Genomic DNA, 25,278 nt, shown 5'->3' on the forward strand with positions numbered 1-25,278 from the left:
TTTTCCAGTCTGACTGGTATGACTGTTGGCATTATTTGAGCTTCTGTGTAATACTTAAGTGCACAAAATGAAGATTTTCTTAAACAACATTGATGGGAATGTAATAATATTTTCTTGCAATTCCCCTTTAACCATTTTCTAGTTGCTGCAGTCCACATATTTTCCAGTCAGTTATAGTGCCTCTGCTTGACATGTTTTGTGCCTTGTATGCTTCAAGTTAAGTTTTTATTTCTTTAGGTATTTTCTACCACACTCTAGTAAGAGAAAACCAATAGGTGTAATCCAGAAGTCTGGCAGCTGACAACTGCTTCCAAGTGCATGATCAAAAGAGGATTAAATAATTATGCTGCTACTGAAAGCATCCACCTATATCAAGGCTCTCTGACTCTATGAAGTTCAGTGGATAAACACTGTAACTTATAGGGTTTGCTTTCAAGATGTCAAAGGACAGATATCAGCCAGTGCAATTGGAAGTATCACACTGTAATATAACTCCTAATTCTCTCACTTACTCATCTTTCAGGCACAGATTTTTGTATACTATATGCAACTTTGATTTGCTGTTCACAGTTACTCAGTAACTAAGGCCTCCATTTTACTGACCTAAAGTTCAGTAATTACAGACTTCACAGCACTTAGTCGTTTGATGGCACAACCCATGCTACTGCATGCATTGTAAATACCATCTATCTTTACGTCCAAAGTATATTTACGTGTATACTACCAAATATAATAAATGGGTATTAAAAATATCATATAGAATAACAATAGAATCTCAGTTGAAATTTAAGCAATCTTTAACAGCAATGGCTATGTTCAATTTATCTCAGGAGAGAATTCTTTCAGTAGCCTTAACCGACCCGAACTACTACAGATACAATATATATTTACAAATACATACATGACTGCGTGAAAACAAGCTAAACAATGTATTGGCTACCTGTATTGCACCTCTCAAGTTGATTCCCGTTTCAATAGCAACATAGTATGATGCTTGGAGAAATGTCCTTTGCAACAGTAGGGCAAAAAACAAGAGTACAGCCAAAACGTATGCGTTGGACAGGAACTCTTGAGATGAAATGAAGAAAACACCAATCATTTTAGTCTAAAAAAAAAGTTAAAAAAAATTAGAAATCAGGTGCAATTGTAATTTACTTAACAGTTTTGCATAGTTAACAAGCAAATAACCATAGTTTATTACTTTGAAAATGCTTACAACGACCTGAAACCTCACCATTTAACAGTTCAAGGAGACAGTCATATAATTTGCCAACTCAGTAAGTTCTATTTAAATGCAAAGTGACATTCATAGGATTTCTGATATCCTTCCAAAATTCTAGGATGTTCTGAGTAACTCAGTATCATCATTTGCTAAAGAAATGCAATGCCCACTGTCAGAAAGGACTTAGTTAACACCCTTCACAAAAACTTGTCTCCTTACTTTGACATCTAAGGTTACCAAATGCCAAACTGACCTTCTCCGCTTGCTGTAAAAGACATCTTCCAACTCCTGGAAATATGCACATTATCACTGTTTGTGGTATTTAACAGGTTTGTTCAGCACTTATTTACTTATTTTATTTGTGGTCACTATCTGCGAGGATGTTTGTGAGATCACTGGTGTGCATTTTGAAGCACATCTACAATTCACTGGGAAAACAGGGCATTTATTCGACATGTTCAGTGCCACAACTAGTTCAGAGTATGCCTCGTCTCAAGAACCCCCTGAGACTAGAACGTCTCTTCCTTCCTCTTTCTCCTCTTGGTTCCTTCAAAACATTTATTGTTGGCTTACACTGCCATTAAAGGCAGAAGTAGGAAGCTGCCGTTCTATTTCCTCCCAGGCGGCTTCCTCATCATTTGCACTTCTGCTATACTCCTCACTGAGCACATTTCTAGTCCAGATAGTTTATGTGCTGTTAAAGCTTTTAAGACTGCTTTAACACTTAATAAACCACATTTCATAAACTGTACGTTGACTGTACATTTTATTACATCTGATTTGTGTCTTGAAGTTAACTCTTTATAAAAATCCCACGTGAGAAATTAATAGAGGCTAAACCTAGTTTTAAAGTTGTGGTTTTGTAAGATGATGTGCACTCCTCTTTCAGCTGGTTTGACATCTTTCTACCTTTAATTGCACCAAGGCTGCTCCAAGCTGCATGCTTCTGTAGCTTACTGTGTGCTAGTCTGGGATCTTATTGGATCTCTCACTGAGCCAGTTCAAATCACTAACAAGAAAAGCAGCACAGGAAAAATAATGTGTTAGCTTCCTTTTAATTTGATGGGTCGAGTCAGACCAAATGGGCTGATGGGTACCATAGTTAAATCAAAGGGGGGAAAGGAAGCAGGGTCAACAGGAAATGTGAAAGGAGGGGTGAGGACTTATAGCTATGGCAACCCAACAGGCCACTACATTTGCCAGAGAAAGCAGAGCTTTAGGGTACTTTTTCCATCTCTTTCCATTTCATCTTTTAACAGCCACAATGGTTCCTGTCATTACTATGACTACGCACCCCCTTGCCACCAGTATGATAATTTATAGTCTTGAAAGCAGAGAAATCTACATTTGCCTTTGCAACAAGTAAACTAGTTAATGCAAAATAGCTTTTGAAAAGATCCTTTGTATTACTCTGTGAGACACATAAGAAACATCCAGCACAATCTTCCTGACACAGTGCCTCCCACCTTACAGAATAATATTCCTTCTCATGAGAGGAAACTAGTCTGATCCGTGCACACAACAGCTTAACCATCTCCTGAGGTGCCCAGGAGGTCATCTGATGACACCAAACAGTCATTCTCCATAAACATCTGATCACTTAAAATGAACTGTGGTTAAGTCTTCAAACACTAGACAAAGTAAACACCTGTTAAAGGACTTTTGTCACTATGCAGCACAGATGTGTATAGATTTCTTCTGCTCATCCTCTTTACCTGGTTATGTTTACAAGCTACTAAGATTCAAACCAAGACTAGACACAAAACTAGTAATTATGATTCGATTTCTGTAAGTTTTTGTTGACTCAAATGCTCCTTATTCACGTGAGGAAGCTTCTTCATGGCCATACCCTTTTAAGCAAGTGTACAGTGCAGTACCTTACAACAGCATGGAACATTTCCTTCAGCGTTATTTGAAAGCATCAAATTCCATACTTTGAAAACAGGGAATAAATTCAATAATTTATTTCCAGCTTAGCCAGGTGCTTTGATTTCAACCAGTTTTCAATGTACATAAACACTTCCGCAATCTGTGGGAACACTGAACTAAAAATAAGGCATTAGCACTCAGAAAAGCCTTCTGAGAAAGTACTCAAACACATGGAATCTTCCAATTCAAATAAAACACAGGCAATTGCTGGACGTGCTTTTTCCTTCAATTTGAATCAGACGTAAAACTTTCTGAACAATTACAGTACATGCCAATAATTATGTTCAGATAGAGACATCTAATTATGGACTTAGTTATTAGTGAATTAAATAGCTTTTAAGCCATAAATGACCGGCAGTTCTACAGTAATTCAGACAGGCAATAGCAGCATTATATGCTACAAAAGGTCTGTGGTGCAGCACGAGCAACTCCTCCAGATTACTTTTAGTCATACAAGTTCAGCCTTTCAAGCCAGGTTAACTTGCCATTGACTCCTGCAAGATGAAACTGTGAACGTAAGTTTTCTTGCTGTACTTCTGAAAAATAAGACAACCTAGGACTTAACATTTAGCTGGAAGCTTTAGAAAATATACCACACCTGGAAAATCTTAAGTGTAACTGAGTTTTCTCCTGTGTTAAGGCTTTACGCCTTAACAGTGGGAAAGAAAAGAGAAATTGATAAACTGGCCAAGTCCACGGCCAATTACATGCTTCCAATTTATTTTCACACTTTCTAATATCTATGCTCCTAAGCATTCGGCACATGTAAGGTGGACAAACTGCACCTAGTACTTAACTGTCCAAGAGTCACCTGTTGTTTCCTGTGCACTGCATGTATTCTCAAAGTAGAATATAACTCCATAAGTTGGCAGTTTGGGTGAAGAAAAAAATATATTTGGGATAAACCCAGCATCATTTACATTTGTTATGTAAATGTGTGACATGTCCTCAGGCATATCTTAACTTGTAACTGCAAAAGTATTTCCTCTGAGCTGCCCTTTCACAGACCAGCTATAATTTTAGCAGTTCTTCCCCGTAATTTCTTTTTAATTGAACTTTCACCCAGGGTGAAAGTCACATCCAACCTAACAACATACATGTTTGCAATACTGAAAGATTACGACTGTCAAAGACATCCTTTCTCTTTGCTGTCATGTTAGTGCTTTCACAGCCACAAAGGTTACATATTACAGTGTATTATACCAAAGGCAGTGGCAAAGGCAGTACAATTTTAATGCTGACCTACATATACTGCTAATTACTGCAGCTAATACTACTTCTTCATTTTTATAAATTCCTTTTACACGAATACATTTTGTCAAATCATACTTTCCTAGCAAAGAGATTTTGATATAGCATTGATTCACATTAAAACATTAGATAATAGGTAAGCAGGGAGGAAAAGGGAAATGAAAGTTCTCTTTTTTATTCCAGTATGCAACTTGAGAGAGAAGGAGGATGTACACACACACACACACACATATACATATAAACATCACACACAGAGACATCTTTCACCAAGATATGCACAAAGTCTCATATGCATCATCATGCCATGATGACTTACAGCCACTGAACACCTGTGTGACTAAACTTCAATAATTGTCTAAGCACACTCACCAGCCTCTGGGAAGTGTAAGAAAATAACTGAACAACTACTGAACCTATCGAATGTATGGCAAATAACTTTGAGAAACTGACAGAACTAAGTAGATGTTTTGTTCTCAAAAAATGGTTTTGGAGACATTCAGTATCCCACACTCCTGATAACTTCAGGATAATATAATTTCTAAAGTACTAGCAGGTACAGCCCAGTGGAAGGCTGAGCAAAAGGCCACTGTTCCAGATATTTACAGACCCTGGACTAAAATAGTCTTAAGTGTCAACACTGGGCCTTTTCTTACACTGAGTCCTATGCCCTCTAGATCTTTTTAAATAATGCTTCTGTAGGTTTAATGTATCATTTCAATATATTATGTCAACAAGTATTCCTAACAGTAGAAATACCAATCCTAATGCTGCAAAACAAAAGACAAAACATGAAGGTTATTGTTCTGACAGTCTCTTCTCTGGTGTGAAGTGCTTAACACTCAGAAAATTAGTGTCATGAGCACGTTCCAGGGGTGGCTATAAATATTGATACTGGAGTTATAAATAAACATGAAGAATGTGACAGAATTTCAGATGCTGTTGTGTCTAACTGCAGCACAAACTAAAGCAGTTAATAGTGCCCGTGACACCCATGTGATCTCAGCTCCAGCTCTGTGACAGTTTTCATTTGTCACAAAGGACCTGAAGGACACAGCAAATGTATCTTAAGATTTATCTCTTTGCCTTCAGTTTCAAAGACAGAACTTCCGCTTGAAAGATACAAGTTCGTTGCAACACCTCCCCAGTCTACACTGTTGTAAGTGAAGAAAAATCACATTAAGCGATGGCTAAGTAGATGCTCCCCACTGCACTCACAGCTTACTTTGCTTGTCTGATTCTGCCCAACTGTATGGAAATTCTGTCCAAATCCATCAAATGCAACAGCACATCAGATACAAGCAATGATTCCCCGTGGCTTTACTTTCATAACACGGTGTTTTAAAGGTTTATTTCCTAGAGCTATGAGGCTCTCAGGAGCAAATAATTTAAAAGGCATGGTTCTCTTTTTTGATTCTTTACAAGATATAATACTCCTAGCTGTAGAGCAGGTGTAGATTTTTCAGACTAGATTCAGCAGACTAGGAATGTGTGTGTATAATGTGTATATATATATGTGTGTGTGTGTGCGCGCATGTGTGTGTGTAATAGATTTCCCTGAACACACCAATCTATTTACAAATAGTTTAAATAGAAAACTAGTACATTTTAAAAAGGTAGTTCATCTAATTCAGAAAAAGCTGTTTTCAGGTAGAAAAGTAATCAGCCTCTTAACAGAAAAACAGTGCTGTAAATCAAGCAGAAACAGAAGAAAAAGCCTTGGTGGAGCCTTTTAATCAAAGGTAAAATGAACTGTTAATGGTCACTCATGGATGATTCTCAGTGAACACTGCTGCTAAGTGATCCCCCAGTGGTATACATTACAACCGCAAGGCCACCACTTCGCCAGACATGGTGAAAATATCAAAGCTGGATAACACTCTGTGAGGAGCCTATCTACCAGACTTGAGCATTTTAACAGGGGAGTACTAGCTGGCATAGTAGGAAAATTAAACAGGATAACCTGTAAATCGTTATTTAGCATAATTTCAGCTGAGACATTAAGTGTTCCAAACCAATTATCAAGAAGCACTTCAAAAGCTTCCATAGTACTTTGCCACAACATACCCTCTATAGCCTTAGTTTTTTAATTTCCTGCTTTGACTGGTTTTCATTGGATCTATTTGGTATATAAAACTCTCCAAATATTAGGTCAAAGATTGCAACATGTATCAATAAGTCATTTCTGCTTGAGGCTTTTTTTTCCTGAAATGCATTCCATGTATTTCAATATTTACAATGGACCTAATCTAAAGTCTACTTGAGTGAATGAGTATATTTCCAGCAGCACCAATAGGCTTCAGAAGTCAATCTTTTACCAAACAATAAATGAGCTAAAAAAAAAAGTTATGTCTCATAAAAATGGGGACTGAGTAACCCTACCTTATGAAAAAACACTTCCTGATTTTTTTTTCTTTTCTTTTTTAAATTGTATAAATCAAGAATTTCCTTCTTGGGTATCATTCAATTAAATGGCATCTTTAAAAACTTTGCTTCAGTTGATCTTTCAAAATGAATACCCTCAGAGCCATTAGCAGAAATTCTTTCTCACAGCTATACCATTTGGTATTTTATTATGATGTTAAAGGCATGTTTTGATCCTGTTAGACATCACTTAATCTTGGAAATGAAAAGATTAGCCTCTTATAAACATACTTTTGCCTTTCCAAAAAGCACTTAATCACATACTTGGTTAAATTGCTGTCACAACTGTTTCTAAAATACTTACAGTATAGCAAGATTCTGAGTGTATCACCATTGTCTTAAATGAGATTATTTTCCTAAATGCAAGCCTGATGAAATGTGTAGGTAACACATTTATGTTCACCATCCAGGTATAAATGTCAACGTAGCCATTACATACATACTAGCACTTCTAGCATTCACAAATACATTGCAGTCACCCTCTTTACTAAGAATTAATAATATACAGTTTTAGCATTACTTTTTTGACTCCTATTCTTACGACATTTTTACAGTGTGGTGGTTTCACACATAGACAGCTGATCTCCACCACACTGCTCTCACTCCCCCTCCTCAAAAGAACAGAAGAGAAAATACCTTGAAAAAAAGGCTCGCGGGATGAGATAAGGAGCATTTTAACACCAGGGGAAGGGAAAAAGAAAAAAAAAAGGAGAAGTTGTGTGGAAGTAAAATGGGAGAACTATTACACTTGATGCTGTGCCAGCATTGCTCAGGAAAAGTCACTGGTGCAATATGAATTCTGTTCTAGCTACAAGTGCAAAGCACAGCACTACGTGGGCTACTGTGGGGAAAGTTAACTCCGTCCCAGCCAGTTCCAGTACAGACAGTACCTGTGGGCGGATGGTGTTATTTCCTTTTCCAACATTGTGAACAATCCCATAGATGCAGAGGGGACCAGTGAAGCCAAGCAAGTCAGCCAGAATACGGAATGTGCTACTGAGAAGTAAGGGTCTCCCAAAAGCACAGCAGAGAGCACGCCAAATTGACCCTGATCCCTGTGGAGAAGATGGTCTCTTGTTCTGTCCAGAATATGAAAAGAAAATCTATAATTATATAACTGTATTAATGTACAATACATTATTTTCCCCCTGCTTTAATTCATTGACAATCAGATGCAATCCTTGAACTAGAAAAGCACAGAAATCACAATTATTCTTTCTACAAAGCCTGAACTTGTACTCTCCTCCACTTCATAAAAAGAAGCTATTATTTCTTTTTCTATCCTCAGTAGGTATCAAGTAACTCATGTTTGTGTCTTGCCAGGGGAATAGGAAAAAAAGAGAGGGAACTGACAGGTTTTGTTTTCCTGTGAACACAGAGAATGAAAAGCCTACATTCCTCTAGATAGGCTGCAAAAGACATTTCTGAATACACTTGGTTCTCAACACAGAGCCAAGCAGAATCTGAGCTAAGGTAGTTTTGGCCCTGAATTCTCTTACGGACAAAACATATCTCAAACAACATCATAAAATAGTACTACGAGACCTCATTAATATTGACTCTGTTATTGAATGGTTCCAAGGTCTTATTAGGAATAATGCTAATGGTGTTTTAGAGAGTACAGTAGGTAATTACTTTCTGCATTGTAATAGAGGCCATATGGATTTTACATGCATTTAACTAGTAATGTGTTTGATCTGCATGCTTATTTAGAGAAATTTCATTATTTGTACAAGGTATAACTGAGTGACATTTCTGTATAGAGAAAACTATATTAATGCATATTTCATTGGTATGACTGCTCGCACGATTTTATATCACAGTCATAGCATAAAAAACAATGAAAAAATGTAAATAGTGAGAAAGTTGACTGACAATTCTGGTTTTGCATACCTTCTGTGCTTCAAAAGCCTCATTAAGACGAATGTAATTGGTTAGAGCTCTCATGGCAATGGGAAGCTTGCCTATGGTTTTCAAGTCTATTGGTTTTTTATGGGCAGTCTTGATGAACGTGTTCATCCACCAATATGTTCCTTTGGATAACAGGTTCACAAATGGCTGTAGAAATCGAACACCAAGGTCCTGGAGATCCTCAGGAGGTTTAACTTCTTTAGGAGTTTTGAAGAAAACATATCTCTGAAATTCAAAAATTCCCTCAGAAGAATCACACTCACATAGAAAATACAAGTCCGCATAGAATAGATAAGAGATAAGGACACAGCAGATCATCAGTGAATCAAAGGCTTGCATTCTCAAAAGTACTCATGGAACTTGGGCATTCAAATTTAAACAATACAGTCTCTTCAAACTCTAGCATAGACAAAACAGGCAGTAAAAAAATCCGTGCTGCTGGCTAACTCATTTTATGCACCAGTGACATCCTTTAATAATTAAATCCAAATAAATAGAAAATAAAAAAAGATGACAGTAGACAGTGACCGTTTTTATTTCTCCTTGTGGCTTATAATTCCACAATGACCAAACCTCATTTCAGATGTAATTTTATTATATGAAGAAAAAAATATATATATATATATATGACACATATGTACAACTCATGTTGCATAAAGCATTATTGGAAATAATATATTTGTGTGAAGGCAGCAGCAAGAACATTCACATGGAAGAAGTTCTTTCCCTCCTGAGACTAAGTTTCATTTGCACATACAGTTAGGTGAGACACAGCTGAAGGCAAGAACTTGGACAATTATCTACCCACAGGGTTCCAAAACCACCTCTTAGTTTGGATTATGACTGGAGACACAAAGAAATGTACCTACCTGGAAGGCTACATAGCAATCTTATTTGCCCCAATAAATCAGCTACTGAAATTATCTCCTGGAAAATGAAAGATGTTAATTGTACGTCTAATACTATCTCAGAGCAGACAATTATTTTCACCCAGTCTTTCCTTGTTACAAAAATATCTGTTTCTGATGACAATATACACTTAAACAGGTGAAATTTATCACAATTTATCTACAGTTCATTCTGGAATTTTTAACCTATGGCCAAGTAAAATTGGATTCCTGTTTAGCTCTCAAATATATTTCTATTTTTCACTGGATTTTCTCTCTCTCAGTTAGAAATGTGTTTCATACTAAGCACCTGGCAATGTGGGGGGAAAAAAAAAAAAAGGGCGGGAAACTTACAACACTCAACTTACCCTCACTCTGATGACATTTATTTCTACAGCTAGTAGCATTCCATATAAAACAACCAGCAGTCCTGTGAGGCAAAATCGAAGCTGAGAAAATCCAACCCCATTATCACAGAACTTTACAAATTTAATGGTTTTAGTTATGAAAGCTAAAGTCCAGTAGAACAACAAAGCTGTAGGGAAGAAAAAAAAATTAATCAGCTCCATAATTACAAAAATACACAAAGGCAGTATTTATTAAATACTAAAAAAGAACGCAACAATGGATAAAACCAGAGTGGACTTTCTCATGTCAAAACAGAAGCCTCATTCAACTTTGCAGTCACAAAAATATTAGGATAATGTTTGATCCAAATTCCTTTCCCGTTATATCTGGTGATCCTTGGAAAGCTTTACAAAGTGAAATCTGATGAAGGAAATTTCCAACTGTTGTAAGAATGCAGCCACACCGTGAGTTCAAGGGAAGACTTGGCTGTCTCAAAGAGAAGGTAGCTATAAATTATGCTTTTCAAATTGTGTTAATGCTGCAAGAATGCTATGAATTTGGTTTGAAGGAAAATTGATCTCATTAACCCTGCAAATCACTGGAGTGTATGTAGGAACTTAAAACAATTTTCTCCAAACTGCTGTTGCTCTTCATCTTTATTGTGCAATACAAATTCCATGTATGTAATTTATAACACAGATATACATTCAGTAAGGATGTTCAGATCATCATAAGATATAATTTTAACTTTTCAGATTTTCTCATAGAATGGCTTAGGATGAAAGAGACCTTAAAGATCACCAAGTTCCAAGCCCCCTGCCATGAGCAGGGATATCTGCTAGATCAAGCTGCCCAAACTCCCACCCAACTTGGCCTTGAACACCTCCAGAGATGGGACATCAACAATTCTCTAGGCAGTCTGTTCGAGTGATTCACCACTCTCACAGAGAAGAATCTAAAATCTACTCTCTCTAAGTCTTAAACAAAATAACCCAGTCTTATCACTACACTCCCTGATAAAGAGTTCTCTCCACCTTTCCTGTAGGAGCCTTTTAGGTACAGAAAGGCTGCTATAAGCTCTTCCTGGAGCCTTCACTTCCCCAACTCTCTCAGCCTGTCTTCACATGCTCTGAGCATCTTCACGGTCCTCCTCTGGACCTGCTCCATGTCATTCTTATGCTGAGGGCTCCAGAGCTGAACACAGTACTCTAGGTTCTAGAGTTCTACTGAACTTCTTGTTTAGAAGTGCTCGTGCTACTGTCAGTTACAAATATGTTACCCCTGCAGTAAGCCCTGGTGATTTTAGAAACGTGTTCCATGCCATTTACTGCACAGTAAACCAGCTGCTGATCCCAACTCTTAAGGAAACAATTTATAGGGTTATGATATTTTTTCTTTTTTTTTCTTTTTTTTTTTTTTGCTGCTATTTCTGCCATGGCACAACAGATGGAATGTGCTCTAAATGACAAGAAAAACATGTATTTGCTTTCTCAGTGTCTTGTTGCAACACTAGGGAAAGCGCTCAAAGACATAAGCAACTATAAGTCCAGCTTACAAATGTGGATAGCCATCAGCAACTTGCTGATGCAAGGGAATTAACAATCATGCTAAGATACAAGATATTTAAACTAGAAAACTAGATTACTGTCAAGAATAGGGAGGCAGTCCTATAATTAAGATTATTATGATAGAAGATAACAAGAATGACTACTTCAAAATATCCTGCAGCCTGGGCATAGAGCTGAGAGGCAGGATGTGTATAAGAACTTGCAATCCTTGTCCTGAAATACCCCAAGGGAACGTGCTAATTTCCCGAGTTGATAGGATATTGATCCCTTGCTTGCTTATGAATAACAACAAATGGATTTTGTTTATGGTATACAGTGAAAAAGTTTTCAAAGCAAACAACAAAACCTCCCTTCCCCAGGATTGGAAAATTTTATCCTGCTCAAAATGAATGAACAGACCTTTAAGGGTTTCTGCATAAACAAGAGTTTCCCCACTGAATTCAGTAAGTTTTGTATGAGGCTCTTTAGTCGAAGAGCCTTGGCTTTATGTTGTTTCCAGTTAGCCTGCTCTCTTATACTGCTACCAACTGCAACTGCAGGCACTGATCTTCCAGCTGAGGCAGGTGATGCCTTCAAATTAGGTGGAACTTCACTTCTCTCTCTCTCTCTCTGTGTGTGTGTGTGTAATATTAGATCTCCTCTACAACTGCTTAGTAAGGAAGAACCCTCTTTCAGTTTCCCTTCTTGTACACTCAAACATAGTTACCATTAATATTAATTCTTCCTCATGGTTTCCATTTACCTTATTTATGTTAGGCTCTAAGAGAAAGCTGCTTCATGGCCGCACTGCACTCTAATGAGTTGACAGATTTAATTATAACTATATTCAGCTACCTCATACAGGGCTGATTTACAGAAAAGTATCATTGCCTAGTCTCAGCTGTCAGTACAAAGCAGCTGCAATTAATACGGAAAGACAATGACTCTTAGGGTCAAGTAACAAATAATTTGTACAACTAAAAAAAACATAATGAAGACTTAAAAATGTTTTTTCAGCATTCTCACAAAAATATGACAATGAAGAGAAAAACATAATACACAGAACAAAGATCTAAGACTCAGTTTATGAAGAGTCTGGATTGAGATTCAAATTAGATTAACTAATTAGAATAGAATGTAGTTTGATTTTCCTTTTTCTTTGCCTAAGAGTTAGCATTAAGATTAGATTTCCTAGATTCCTTGGAAATTCTTGCAAAACGAAAATTTCTTATGATTAACTTTAGCACCATAGTTACTAATTGCACTTATTTAAGTTGCTGACATTCACTGACATATCTGTTTATCATTGAAACATTGTCCAGAGCTCTTTCAGCACCAGTACTCAAAATACTGAACAAAATTATTATGAGAGAAATCTCTAAAGGAAAAGAATTACGCAAAAATGAGTAACTACTGGATCCACACTTGTGCTCTTAGTGATCTAACAGCAAGAACATGGGAGCAACATTAAAGTATGGAACACTGCACAATACATCTGAAAACAAATTAACAAAAAACAACCCAATAAAAATGAAAGATCGCTTTCTATAGGTGATTGTAACATGTGGGAAATGCTTTCCTGAAACATAACATGTAGAGCTAGGAGAAGGCATTAAAAGTAGGCCATATCAACTTATCAAAAATGTGACTGTAACCCCACCTGGTCATAAAGATAAAAAAAGATCCTACTTGAGAGAACAGTACAAGAAGAAAAGCAGTCCCAAGTAAGAAACCATTAAAGGCTGCCATGCCTACAGAGAAACCCAAGTTTAGTTTCTTACTTGCTTGTAGCTTTTTTATTCTTTATCATCTAAATTAGACCTTTCAAAAAGGAGTGACTTTTTTAGAGAGAAATACAGACTCCTGCAAAAAAAAGGATGCCTGCATACTGCAACATGCAGTTTGTCAGTGTTTAAAAGCTTTCTCAAATCAAATTGTTTTTGACTTTTTACCACTTGACAGGTATTACAACCAAACTCCATTTCACAGAGCCAGAACGACATAATGACAAGCCCTAGGAGGATCCATTCATTAATATAGAAAATGAACTGAAAGTGAATTTAATGAGGTAATAGGATGGCTAAACACATATTCCACAGTCTGCAATCTACTCCAACTGTCGAGAACCTATCACCAACTGTGACTGCCAGCAGTAACAGATGTCCTATAGTTAGCTACAGCTTATTTACAGTCCTGCAGGAAATACTAGGCAGCTCTTATACTTTCCCAATGGAAAAATGCCCTGACTTAAAAACAATTTAGAAAGGAAGTCTTAGGATTGAGAAAGAAAAAAACAGCAAAAAAAAAAGTAATACATCCAGGGTCAAAGTCACTGGCATCATTCATTTCTCTTGACTCCTCGTATATTTCAACAGATCACAGGCAGGAAGACAGCTTCAATTTTATATCATGATTGAATGTAATATGCTGGCAAGCAGAGGGATATGGATAGCATTTATAGTTAGAGTTTGATTTCTAACATGTGCTACTTTGTGGGAAAATCTAGTTTCTCCTAAAGAAGCCTTCAGTCCAATGGATCCCTGAAAACACATCACACAGAATATAACTGGAATTCAAAAGCACTGAGAACAATGAACCGTTACAGGAAAACTCTGCTATCCAGAACTGAGTCTGGTAATGACAACCATCAGACCAGAATATAGGTGTGGCTTCACTCATACAAGCTGAGACTGCAATGACACATCACAGAATGAGCAGGGGCACAGCACCAACAGTCACACTTGCAAGTTTTTCAAGTTGAGAAACCTACCAATTAATAACTTTGGAAAATTGGATGTTTCGATATTATGGTAATAGACAACAGACGTGATAGCTGCCAAGAATGCCATCCAGCAGGCATGTACAAGTGTAAGTGGCGGGATTCTGAAACCCTTAAAAAAAAAAAACAACAAAAAACAATTAGAATCAATCTCAGCTATTTAAATGCTTCCCTTTAAATTTATGAATTCTGTTTTGTACACAGCCTGAAAGTAGGACTTCCTAAGATGGTTTATAGATGCAAAGTTACCCAATTTTCAATGAGATCTATGCTCCTAAATCACACAGTTGGATTTCAAATTCTTCCCCCACACTGAAAATGAGATGTGCATTCTCTTAGTTCCTACTGAAGTTAGAGGGAACGCTGTTTAAATTAGAATAAGCAGCTCAGTTCCAAAGTGAGAAAAGTTAATTTAAGCTAAACTAGTTTGGGAGCTGTCCATCAAAACATGTAGAGAACACCAAATGACAGCACAGCTTAAGATTTCCTATAGAAACATTTGGTGAAAATGATTTTCTTTCTCCAGTTTAAGAGAATACAGCATGACAGTATAGAACTTACACTGTGTACTGTTTTCAGTACTTACCATTCATCAAACAAAATCTACCACAGAATCACACACCTCTTTAAGTTTTGTCCTATAAAGCAAAAGTGCCGACACTGCTTTGTGTAGCAATGGATAGAATCCTGAAAGACCCAGCCTTTGGGAATAGGGGGATTCTCAGCCAGCTTTGTTAGTTTGTATAAAGAGAGATACAATCATTCCCCCCTCCCCCCCCCTTCCTCCTACTTGCCATTTTCCCCTCTATTCTTTCTTTCACAAAAGCAATAAAGTTTCCTATACTGTCAGGAGGCACAGTTTCTCTGTCTTCCATTGCCAAAACCTTTAGCAACCAATCACTGTCACAAGGACTTCGCAATATGGTACATTTTGGTCTCAGAAAGCTGGTGAATCTCAAAAATCTGTTTTTATAGACCAGCATGCTCACTAGCCTGACTTAATGCTTGGGAGGCATGATTGTGGGTTGGCACTCCCTCAGGATAGCTAGGAGCTTTGATTCCTGTCAGGTGACACTTATTACTTAACAGCAGCATTCTGAGTCAATTTAAGTAGCAAGTAATCATACTCTCCCATTATGTTTAAGAACAAAATAAAACAGAAAACTCAAGGCAGGAGATGTTGCTTTTAGCCTCACACATCCTGATAAGCTTGAAAAAGACTCAAAAAACAAATCAAAAACCTAGCTCTGAAAAATATCCTATCTATATATATTTAAGAGAAGTTATAATAATAATGATATCAGCTTTTACAGCAGGATTCTGCAGTGTCTCTCACACTGGTTGATGGACATTTGTGATGTAAGTGGCTAAACTGAGAAGTTTCATTCTATTTAATGAGCAGCTTCAACCTTATAACCCTCAGGATGGAAATTCATGCTGTTTATGAAAATCAGGCCTTTCTTTAGAAGATGATGATCACAGCCACCATTATAGGACTTTACCTTTTTTCATGATAAATCATTTTCCCGTATCACTTGTTTTACTTGGAATAATTTTCTCCTACAGCTAACTGTTCAAAGATTTTCCTCGTTTGAGTATCAAGTGATGGATTAAAGGAAATACAGAACAGATGTTCATGTAATAGCCTTTTCCCCTCTATAACACCTAACTTGACTGGGGAGGAATGCAATCAAGCCTCAATCAGTACTGATCAAATCAAATGAAGGCTCTAACAGATTTAAATTTGGGGAAAGCAAATCTTTTTCATCAAAACAATGTGAGATGCTCTGCTCAAGGCAACAGATGAGATGTACTGCACACATATCACTGGTACCTCAGAAGCAGTTCTATCAGGTGACACAATGATCAGCTCCTTTTATTACAATGAACAGGACTGAGTCTGCGGGGAAGTGTTGTGATCTACTGTGCTCACGGGAGTCCTGCCTGAGTAAAGACTGTAGGACTGGATCCTCAGACATAAAACATGGCAGGAAAATGTCACCATCTGCTTCAATCATTAGGATTTATCTCTGATTACTCTTTGGAAAGATACTGTCGTTAAGTTGAACCAAAAACGATTAAGGTCAATTTTGTGCGTGCATACTTGGCAAGGTCTGTGGAATTTCTAATACAAGGTCAGCAGGTTAATCACCAAAAATACAGATTACATGTTTATAACCACAAGGAATAGAATATAGGGAATACAGTCTAGATGAGAATTTAAACAGGGGGAGAACACCCTGGAATTATTTTGAAATGCTCAATGCTATCAGGAGAATGGAGACATACACTCACCCATCAGACACTATGCCCTCTGCTATTTCACACACCAGCACAAACAGAAGGATAAAAGTTAGAATCCAGCGGAGGTTGTGGCCAGGGAAATGAAGCCATGTGCTGTGATGGATATGGACTTTGGAACTCTGACTTCCCCATCCTGAGTAGGAAAAGAGTTTTCTTTACAAAAGTGACATATATAATTCCTGCACACAGAAAAGTGTAAGAAACAAAGCGTACTAAAATGAACAAAACCATGATGTTAAACATGCACGCATTTGAGTCCTTTCAGAACTGTGTTCTCATTGCGTCGTCTTCAAACAGGATGAGGTCAACAAAGCAGACACGACGCAGCCTAGAATTCCCATACTTTTGGCAACTCACTATGCAAATTAAATATTTTACAAACATTTTAGCATGTCATAAACTCATAGAACGGCTCAGGTTGGAAGGGACCATAGAGATCATCTGGTTCCACCCCCCTGCCACGGGCAGGGCTGCCCCCCACCAGCTCAGGCTGCCCGGGGCCCCATCCAGCCCGGCCTTCAGGCACCCAGAAGCAGCGGCAGAGCCGTGCGTTAAGCGACTGGGCCACCTACCGGCAGCCCCAGTTTTAGGTTATCAGATGATAGCCATTGCGGACACGGCAAGTTACAGCAGCCCCGCCGTTATCAGCTATAAGGAGGGCTGCCGTACGCGCCGGCAGCGGGTTTATCCGATCACACGACGCTTACTTGCCAGACTTGCGGCAGCGCTTCGCAGCCGCTCCTCCCGACCCCGTGCCCCGGGCACGAACCGCGGTCGGCAGCACAGCGAGGCCGGGGCATCCCGCAGCGGGGAGCGGGCACGGCCGGGCAGGAAGGGGAGCCGGGGGAGGGCGGCGCGGCACGACAAAGCCGTGAGGGGGGCAGCGCGCGGCAGGACGAGGCGAGGCGGGAACGGGGCGGGCGGGGCCGAGGAGGCACTCACCTATGAAGAGGATGGGGAAGGTGATGAAGAGTAGGAAGACGTGCGGCACCACGTTGAGCGCGTCCACGAAGCAGCCGTTGTTGAGCACGCCATAGTCCACGTTGTAGGCGGTGGAGTTGCCCTCGTCGCCACAGAACGCCAGGGCCATGGCGGGACCCTGCGCGCAGCCCTGCGCCGCCTCCGCCTCCGCGCACATCCAGGCGGGGCAGGCGCGGGCTGCGGCTCACCCCGCACCTGCGGACGGCCGCCGACCGCCCCGCGCCGCCCTCGCGGCCCCCGCCCCGCCGCTCACCCCGCCTCGGGGACCGCCCCTTTCGGTGCGCGGTCACCGTTGACAGCCATCGGGACTCCGCGCTGGCTGAGGGAGCCGAGATGCTGCGTACTGTCACGGCGCTCCCCACGCGGCTCTGCCCTCACGGCCGGGGGCTGTTTGGGCGGGAAACGGGGCAGCCCGCGGCCCGGCCCCTCACAGCGCACCACAGACCGCAAGAAGTAATTTCGGGCTTGACCTTGACTGGCTTGAGCTTTCATAAACGTTTTCATCTTGAGGAGAAGTTAGGCTCAGCTGAACCAAGGCTAGACAAAAACTAATCAAATACTGAAAATAAAAACGTACCGTGCATCAGAAACTGTTAGCTGGGAAACTGTGGGCCAGTCAGCCTCATCTCTGTCCCTGGAAAGGTGATGGAACAGCTTGGTCTAGGTGCCATCTCCAAGCAGAAGGAGGTCATCAGGAACAGGCAGCATGATTCACTCAGGGAAAATCATGCTCGACCAGCCTCGTACTCTTCTATGATGGCTTCACCAGCTGAGTAGATAAGGGGAGAACAGTGGATGTCACCTACCTTGACTTCAGCAAGGCTTTTGATAATGTCTCCCCACGGCATCCTGATATTGAAGCTGAGAAAATGTGGGCTAGATGAGTGGATGATGAGGTGAGTTGAGAACTGGCTGAGCTTAGAAGGTGGTGATCAGCAGTGCAGAGTCCAGTTGGAGACCTGTGACTAGCAGTGTTCCCCAGGGGTTGGTGCTGGGTCTGGTCTTGTTCAATATCTTCACTGATAACCTTGATGAGGGGATAGTGTACACTGTACACCCTCAGCATGTACAGTGACAATACAAACCTGGGAAGAGTGGCTGACACACCTGAAGGCTGTGCTGCCATTCAGTGAGATCTGGACAGACTGGAGAGCTGGGCTGTAAGAAACCAGACGAGGTTTAGCAAAAGCAAGTATAGAGTCTTGCATGTGGGGAGGAATAACCACAAGTATCAATACAGGTTGGGATATGACCTGCTGGAGAGGAGCTCTGCAGAGAAGGACCTGGGGGTTCTGGTGGATGACAGGTTGGTGATGAGCAAGCAGTGTGCCCTGGCAGCCATGAAGGCCAATGGGATACTGGGGTGTATTAGGAGGAACACGGCCAGCAGGTCAAGGGTGGTGATCCTCCCCCTCTACTTTGGTCAGGCCTCACCTGGAGTACTGTATCCAGTTCTGGGCTCCCCGATACAAAAACAGACAGGGAAATCTCTCCTGGAAGGAGTTCAGTGGAGGGTCACAAAAATGATAAAGGGCCTGGAGCACCTCTTATGAGGAAAGGTTGAGTGACCTGGGTCTGTTCAGCCTTGAGAAAAGAAGACTGAGAGGGCTCCTCTTGCTCCCAGTCACACTTACCAGTTGCTCAGCGAAGTAACTAATACTGCCACATCCTACAAACAGAAACATGCCAACAAGCAGTGTCTGCAAATTCAGGTGTAACTCTTCAACTTGCAAGGGTATCAGCTAGCTCAACATCAGCACTGTGCTCTTAGGAAACTAACCCCATCAGTGCAAACATTTCTGTTTAGGAAACATTTCCTTGTCTTCTCTTAATGATGAGCTATGGGTGCTCAACAAAATGGGCAGAGAGCATCTGACTTACAGGACAGACAGCTCCACTAATTACTGAAAATTATTCTTTGCTCATCACACTGCTTTTATCAATCTTGCCATTAGACAGGAGGAAAGAAAAGGTAATTCTCTGCATAGGGCATATTATTTCCTATATATGTTCTTTGGGGGCCACAGCAGCAAGGTTAATAATAATAATTAAAAGCCAAATACTCTGTATTTATATTTACAAATGTTAGAGTTGCACCCACACCAGAAAGACTAGAATTATTTTAAGTTTTGGACAGAACCCAGCATTCATCTTAGCTTCTGATTAAGCTTATCTGTGTTATACTAATAGTTATTCAATAAACAAAACAGCTTGTGGAGTTCAAATGCAGATAATTTTAAAATCACGTACTTAGGAGTATCCTAAGGCCTCAAGCAATACAAAAGCTCCAAATTACAGAGAAACAAATAGTAGCAATGACTTCTTAACAATTTACACTCTAGGCTAAAGTCACAGGGTTAGATTTGGAGGGATGAATCATCATCATGTCACTTTGTGCCTGGAGAAGTGTGCATAGAAATGGAACAGTCTGTTAAAGTCTCCACAGGAATCCAGGAGCAGAGCTCAGATCTCCAGCCTCTGAACCATGAGATTGTTGTCCTTTACTACATAGTATCAAGAACAGTATTTCTAAAATGTATTTCTTTAACTATAAGCCATGAGGAGATGCTACAGCTTGGAATTTGAAACACATCTTTTCAATGATTTTCAAATGTGACAGATTATGTAATTAATACAACGGATACATACTAATATGTATCCTATGTATCTCAAATTCAGGTCCTTCAACAGATAGGCACTAACCAAAGAGCTATAGTGAGTCAGAGCTGTGCTGGCAATCTGAGCAGAAAGGTGATGGGTGAAGTGATGAGGAGTCTTGGATTACAACTGACTACTTAGGAAACACTGGGGAAAAAAACCCAACACCACCACCACCAAAAAAACAAACTTGAAAACCTTTTGTTAAACTGAAGATTCTTAGCAACAAACTCGCATGTGCACACAAGTTGAAGAACTTCAGTTTCCAATAGCATAATGTCCCCACTGTAACAACAATGAAGTCAAAGAAGAGTGCTGAATTAGGACTTTTTGCTAAAATGACACTTTCTTTGTGGTCTCATTAAAAATCATGCTTTGCAATTTCAGATCGTTACTTAGGCTTTAATTTTTTTTATGCATCTAGAAACACAGATACAAAACAAAACAAGCTTTTCTAAGTTCTGAACCCATATTAAAAATTAGTTTTACTTTCACCAGGCAGGCAAGTTTTACATTCCTGCGTATTTTGAAGGCCTTAACGGGACCAAGCATCATGAAGAAATCTTAATCAGAAGAATACAGCAAATCCTTACTGTGATTCAGAATTTGCTCTGCAAAATGTACTGATCTATTCCTTTTGCTCGCTATTAAATTCTGCTCTTAGGAACAGAGAAGAAAATAAATTTACATTAATAGGATAAAACTTAAGTCTGTCACAAACCCATTTAAAGAGTTAAGAGGGAAAAAATGCAGAAAATCATCACCAGAGAAAAATGATATTTTATTCTTGAGGAATAATTAACTCTTCTATTATTTCATTGAAGATACCATCTAACAAAGCAAATTAAATATCTTTGTAAAAATAACCTAAGGTATAACTATTAAAAATAGTGTAATCAGCACAACAGTACTGTGCAGAGATTCACAGAAATGGCTGTTTTTCTCTAAATAGATCTTATTAATTTTTAATTGCCAGTCCTCATGAAAAATGAAGAAAGAACTTCCACGTAAGTAGATCTATCCTAGAATGGAAACAAAGCCCAAGCTTTGTTGGACAGTGATTGTTAAACATTAGGTGAACACTCAGATAAGTGTTTTAGAACAGCTTACATTTAAGTGTGTGACAACATTCCAATTTAATTAATGAATGGGCAATCTTCTGCATCCACTTGTCACATCACCAAAACCACATCACAAAAAAAAACATATATATATATATATATACATATATGATTCAACTGTTCAGTTTATTTCCCATTTTTTACATGGCAAGAATGTTAAAACTGCAAATTTTACCCAACTGATCTGCACAGAGTGGCATTCTCCTTTACCTGCTGCTGCCAAGGAAGCCATACCATGTTACTATAGCATGATGCACACAAGCTCTTGCATACTCCTCTGACCTCCTGTAGCTTTAGCTACCTAATGAAACATGACCTGTATCATTAAGTTGTTTTATGAAGCACATTTGCCAGCATGCAACAGAACATTTAAGCAGCTGTAATTGCTTCAAACAAATTCCTCAGCTGAAAACCAGCTTTCTAGTGTAATCTAGTCAGAGCAGAGCTGACTTGGCAGTATCACGACACTTGAAATCTGGGAAAAAGCTTGCTCTTCTCTTCACTCACTCTGCTTTGAAGTGTTAAGGAAATACTCATGCATTCGGTGAGACCTGACAAAACAAATGGTGAGCCAGCAGAAGTGTTGCAGGATATTTCCCTTACTAGCATGACCAAAGCATACACCTGATGCTCCACTGCCCTTCTGCATCACCAGAGTTCTTCACAGCAATAAGAACAATACTCTAATAGCACAGTGCTTTCCCTAGGTGACAGTACTCTGCATCTTGCGCTCTCTAGGCAGAGAAGTTACTGTCATGCTCGTCATTTTCTCTCTCATAGGCATCCACTTCTCATCCCAGAAGAGCAGCCAGCACTTTCAATTAAAGATTTGCTCCTTACCTGCCTACTTCTTTATTGTACCTACAGCTCTGATTCTTCCTGTAAGGTTTTTTTTTTGGAAGGCAATCAGTTCGCTCAATTTCAGATCGCTTGAAACCACCTGAAAATTTTTGAGTTGATTAAAGTTGAGGTGACAAAAGCATTTTGAAAAATTAGGACTAAGACAACTTCTTGTTCACTCCTGGCCATCTTAGTAAACAAAAATAAGATTAGGATTTCCACACTGTACCTTAGCTTATTTTCCTGCAGTTAAACAGTTAATGTTTGGAGTACTCCTTGTGCAGTGCTTATAGTACAAACGTTGTGTTTTTCCTTGGGAGAATAGTGCTGTGAAGTAACACACGCCAATAAACAGCTCACGTGCTGGCTCTAGTGTGGTATTCTTTAGTAAATGTAATTTTGGTTACGGATTCAATTAAGTGCCTTTGTGATTCTTGCCTTGTATATAGTCTCATACACCTAAAAGATCATTTTGGCCTGTTTATACTACAAGAATCAGGCGCACAAACTTAGAACCAATGTTAATTTCTGAAAGACAACCAGGCTGAAAGTCACCAGTCTCTTTAGGAAGCCTTCCAAAAACAGGAACTAGGGTTGAAAACTGAAGTTCAAATTGCTTATGTTAAAGACTTTAAGAGACAGCTTCATTTTATCATCTTTACTTTTCAGAATAGAAAACCATTATCTGGTTAAGCACATTACAGTTATCATTGGTTTTATTTATTAACCACCTGGGAATCAGCCCAGGTTATTTTAGATTTAACCAGTAAAAATTACACGACTAGAGCTATCAATTCAGACTTGGATTTGGAATATATATTTCCTGGGGCACTATTTGACAAACATATAAAAAACTGAAAAAGGTGGTGCTGCAATTTAATGATTTTTTTTTTGCCCTACAATCACTTCTTCCATTCACTTTGAATAGACTTCAATACGGTATTTAAGCGCTTAAAAGAACAGCAACACATCACATTTTGGATTTGCTTTAAAACAAGATCATAAGTATGCATAGAAAAGCTTGATCCTCCATAGCCAAGACTGTTTATTCTCTGCTGTGAGTCATCCTATCACCAACTAATTGTCAAAGGCCTACAAGTCCTATTTCAGAAAGCTTTTCTCTTGAGTTCAGCCCACATGCAGACTATGTTCGAGATTTTCAGAAGTTCAATTGAATTAATTTTCATTACTTTTTGTATTGTTTAATTTACTTACTAGCTAGTAATTGAATTCCTAAGCTAATGAAACCTGTTTTTTTTTTTTCCTCCTATTGTTTAGCTTTTTTCCCATGAAAATTTTGAGTAGCTTATTATCTCTTAGAAAGCATTGTGTTGGCATCCATTGTTTTGGAAGCTTTGCATGCAGTGTGCAACTCTGCTGTCTGGTGGCAGTAAGTCTGGAGTGTCCTCACATCAAATAGTGCACAGCCTCAGCCTTCACTTTAGCCAGAGATTCGCCACTCTGGGCAGGGAATATTTGTGTTCTCAGTCTGTTGGGGAATCAAGTGGTTTATGTCAAAGAGGAAATCAAGATTGCTTCAACTCTTTCCCCAGGCAATGAAACTTGGCACTACTCTTTGCTCTTGATAGCAGGAAAATAGTATTTAACGTAAGTGTTGTCCTCAAGAAGTGGTGAGAAGCTGAATATCAAACTCACAAACCAGTGAGCACAAACAAAACTAAAATAGGGCAAAAAATGCAGCATCAAGGGAGCTAAAACTGTTTGCAAATTTGAGTCACAATACCCCCCCCCCCCTCCCCTTTCTTTTGCCAAAGCAGAGAGGAAAAAAATCTAAATATAGTGCTGGATGATTTATAATTTATTTAATTCTCTCAAAGTAAATAAATAAATAAGTGGAACTTTTCATTCAATAACAATTTCACCTCCCCACCTGGGATTTGACATTTTTCTATGAAGAAAAATAACATCGTCTTTTTACTGAACTCCCACTGATTCTGTTCAGCAGTCAGCCACTAAACTGGAAAAAAAAAAAATAGTCAACACCAAGGATTTGTCCTTGTTTGACAAGAAACAAAAATGCCATCTGACAGACATGCTCTGTGGCCCCTAAAGTTCCTGAGAGATGAAGACCAGTTCATCAAAGGATTAAACAGCAGCTTTGTTGCAGACTTACACTTCAACTGCACCAAAAAGCTCCATGAACTGCCAGTAAAACCAGCTCAACATGTTAAAAAAGGGGAACCATTTGAGGGCCATAGGCAAAGAATAATGGCAGGAATCTTCCATTAATAGGAGTTAACAATAAGTTAAAGCAACAACATAGACAGCTCTACAAAGCAAACAAGGAGTCAGAAGTTCAGTTGCACTACTGTTATGTTCAGCTGGGACATGAGGAACTGTGCAGCAGGCTCACATGCAGGATCAGTACTCCAGGGAAATGGGCCTCTTCCTGGCTGCTGCAGCTCAACAATAAGGCTAGTAGGAACATCTAGCAACCTTGTGGCAACGCAAAGCTCATGCCTGTGACTTACAAATGACAGCTACTCTTGGCTCAAAGGTGAGGTGAGGAAATGCAACAACCCACCATGTAACATTAAGACAAACCAATGACAGTTATTTTACTAGACAGAAAACAGGCTTCAGTTTTCAGAGGGGCCAGGCTATTTGTTCGTGATCAATCAACAGTCCCAAGTCCCTGGGAGTCAGGGGGTACAGACCCTTGGCAATGCCAGAAACCTCAGCTGTTTAGGCTAATGCCAGAGTAACACGCCAGGAGTAACAGAAGACTTACGGAATGATCCTGTTAGGATACTTTCAACTCTTAATGCACTCTTACAATTCAAAATTCCTTAAGTGGCTGAATCAAGGGGTGGGCAGGAGTTGTGGATATTCATAGAATTATTTGAGTTGGAAGGGACCCTTGAAAGCCATCTAGTCCAATTCTCTTGCAAAGAGCAGGGACACCAAAAGCTAGATCAGGTGCCCAGAGCCCTGTCCAGCCTGATCTTCAACATCTCCAGGAGCAGGGCACTCACCACCCCTCTGGGCAACCTGGTTCCAGTGCTTCATTAACCTAATTGTAAAAAACTTTTTCTTTATATCCAATATAAATCTCCCC

General features: G+C 39.4%; 1 protein-coding gene across 1 annotated transcript in view; it reads right to left on the reverse strand.

Moving 5' to 3' along the window:
• ABCC8 (ATP binding cassette subfamily C member 8) overlaps window positions 1-17,808 on the reverse strand; it is a 65,099-nt gene extending 47,291 nt beyond the window's left edge. The window contains 8 exon segments of the mRNA XM_040701357.2: window positions 941-1,105; window positions 7,714-7,902; window positions 8,717-8,959; window positions 9,990-10,156; window positions 14,287-14,364; window positions 14,367-14,407; window positions 16,591-16,732; window positions 17,542-17,808. Coding sequence (XP_040557291.1) covers window positions 941-1,105; window positions 7,714-7,902; window positions 8,717-8,959; window positions 9,990-10,156; window positions 14,287-14,364; window positions 14,367-14,407; window positions 16,591-16,732; window positions 17,542-17,737 — 1,221 coding nt within the window. The 5' untranslated portion in view covers window positions 17,738-17,808.
• Between the last annotated feature and the right edge of the window lie 7,470 nt (window positions 17,809-25,278).

This window comes from Gallus gallus, chromosome 5 (assembly GCF_016699485.2).
Source record: "Gallus gallus isolate bGalGal1 chromosome 5, bGalGal1.mat.broiler.GRCg7b, whole genome shotgun sequence".
Lineage (NCBI taxonomy): Eukaryota > Metazoa > Chordata > Aves > Galliformes > Phasianidae > Gallus > Gallus gallus.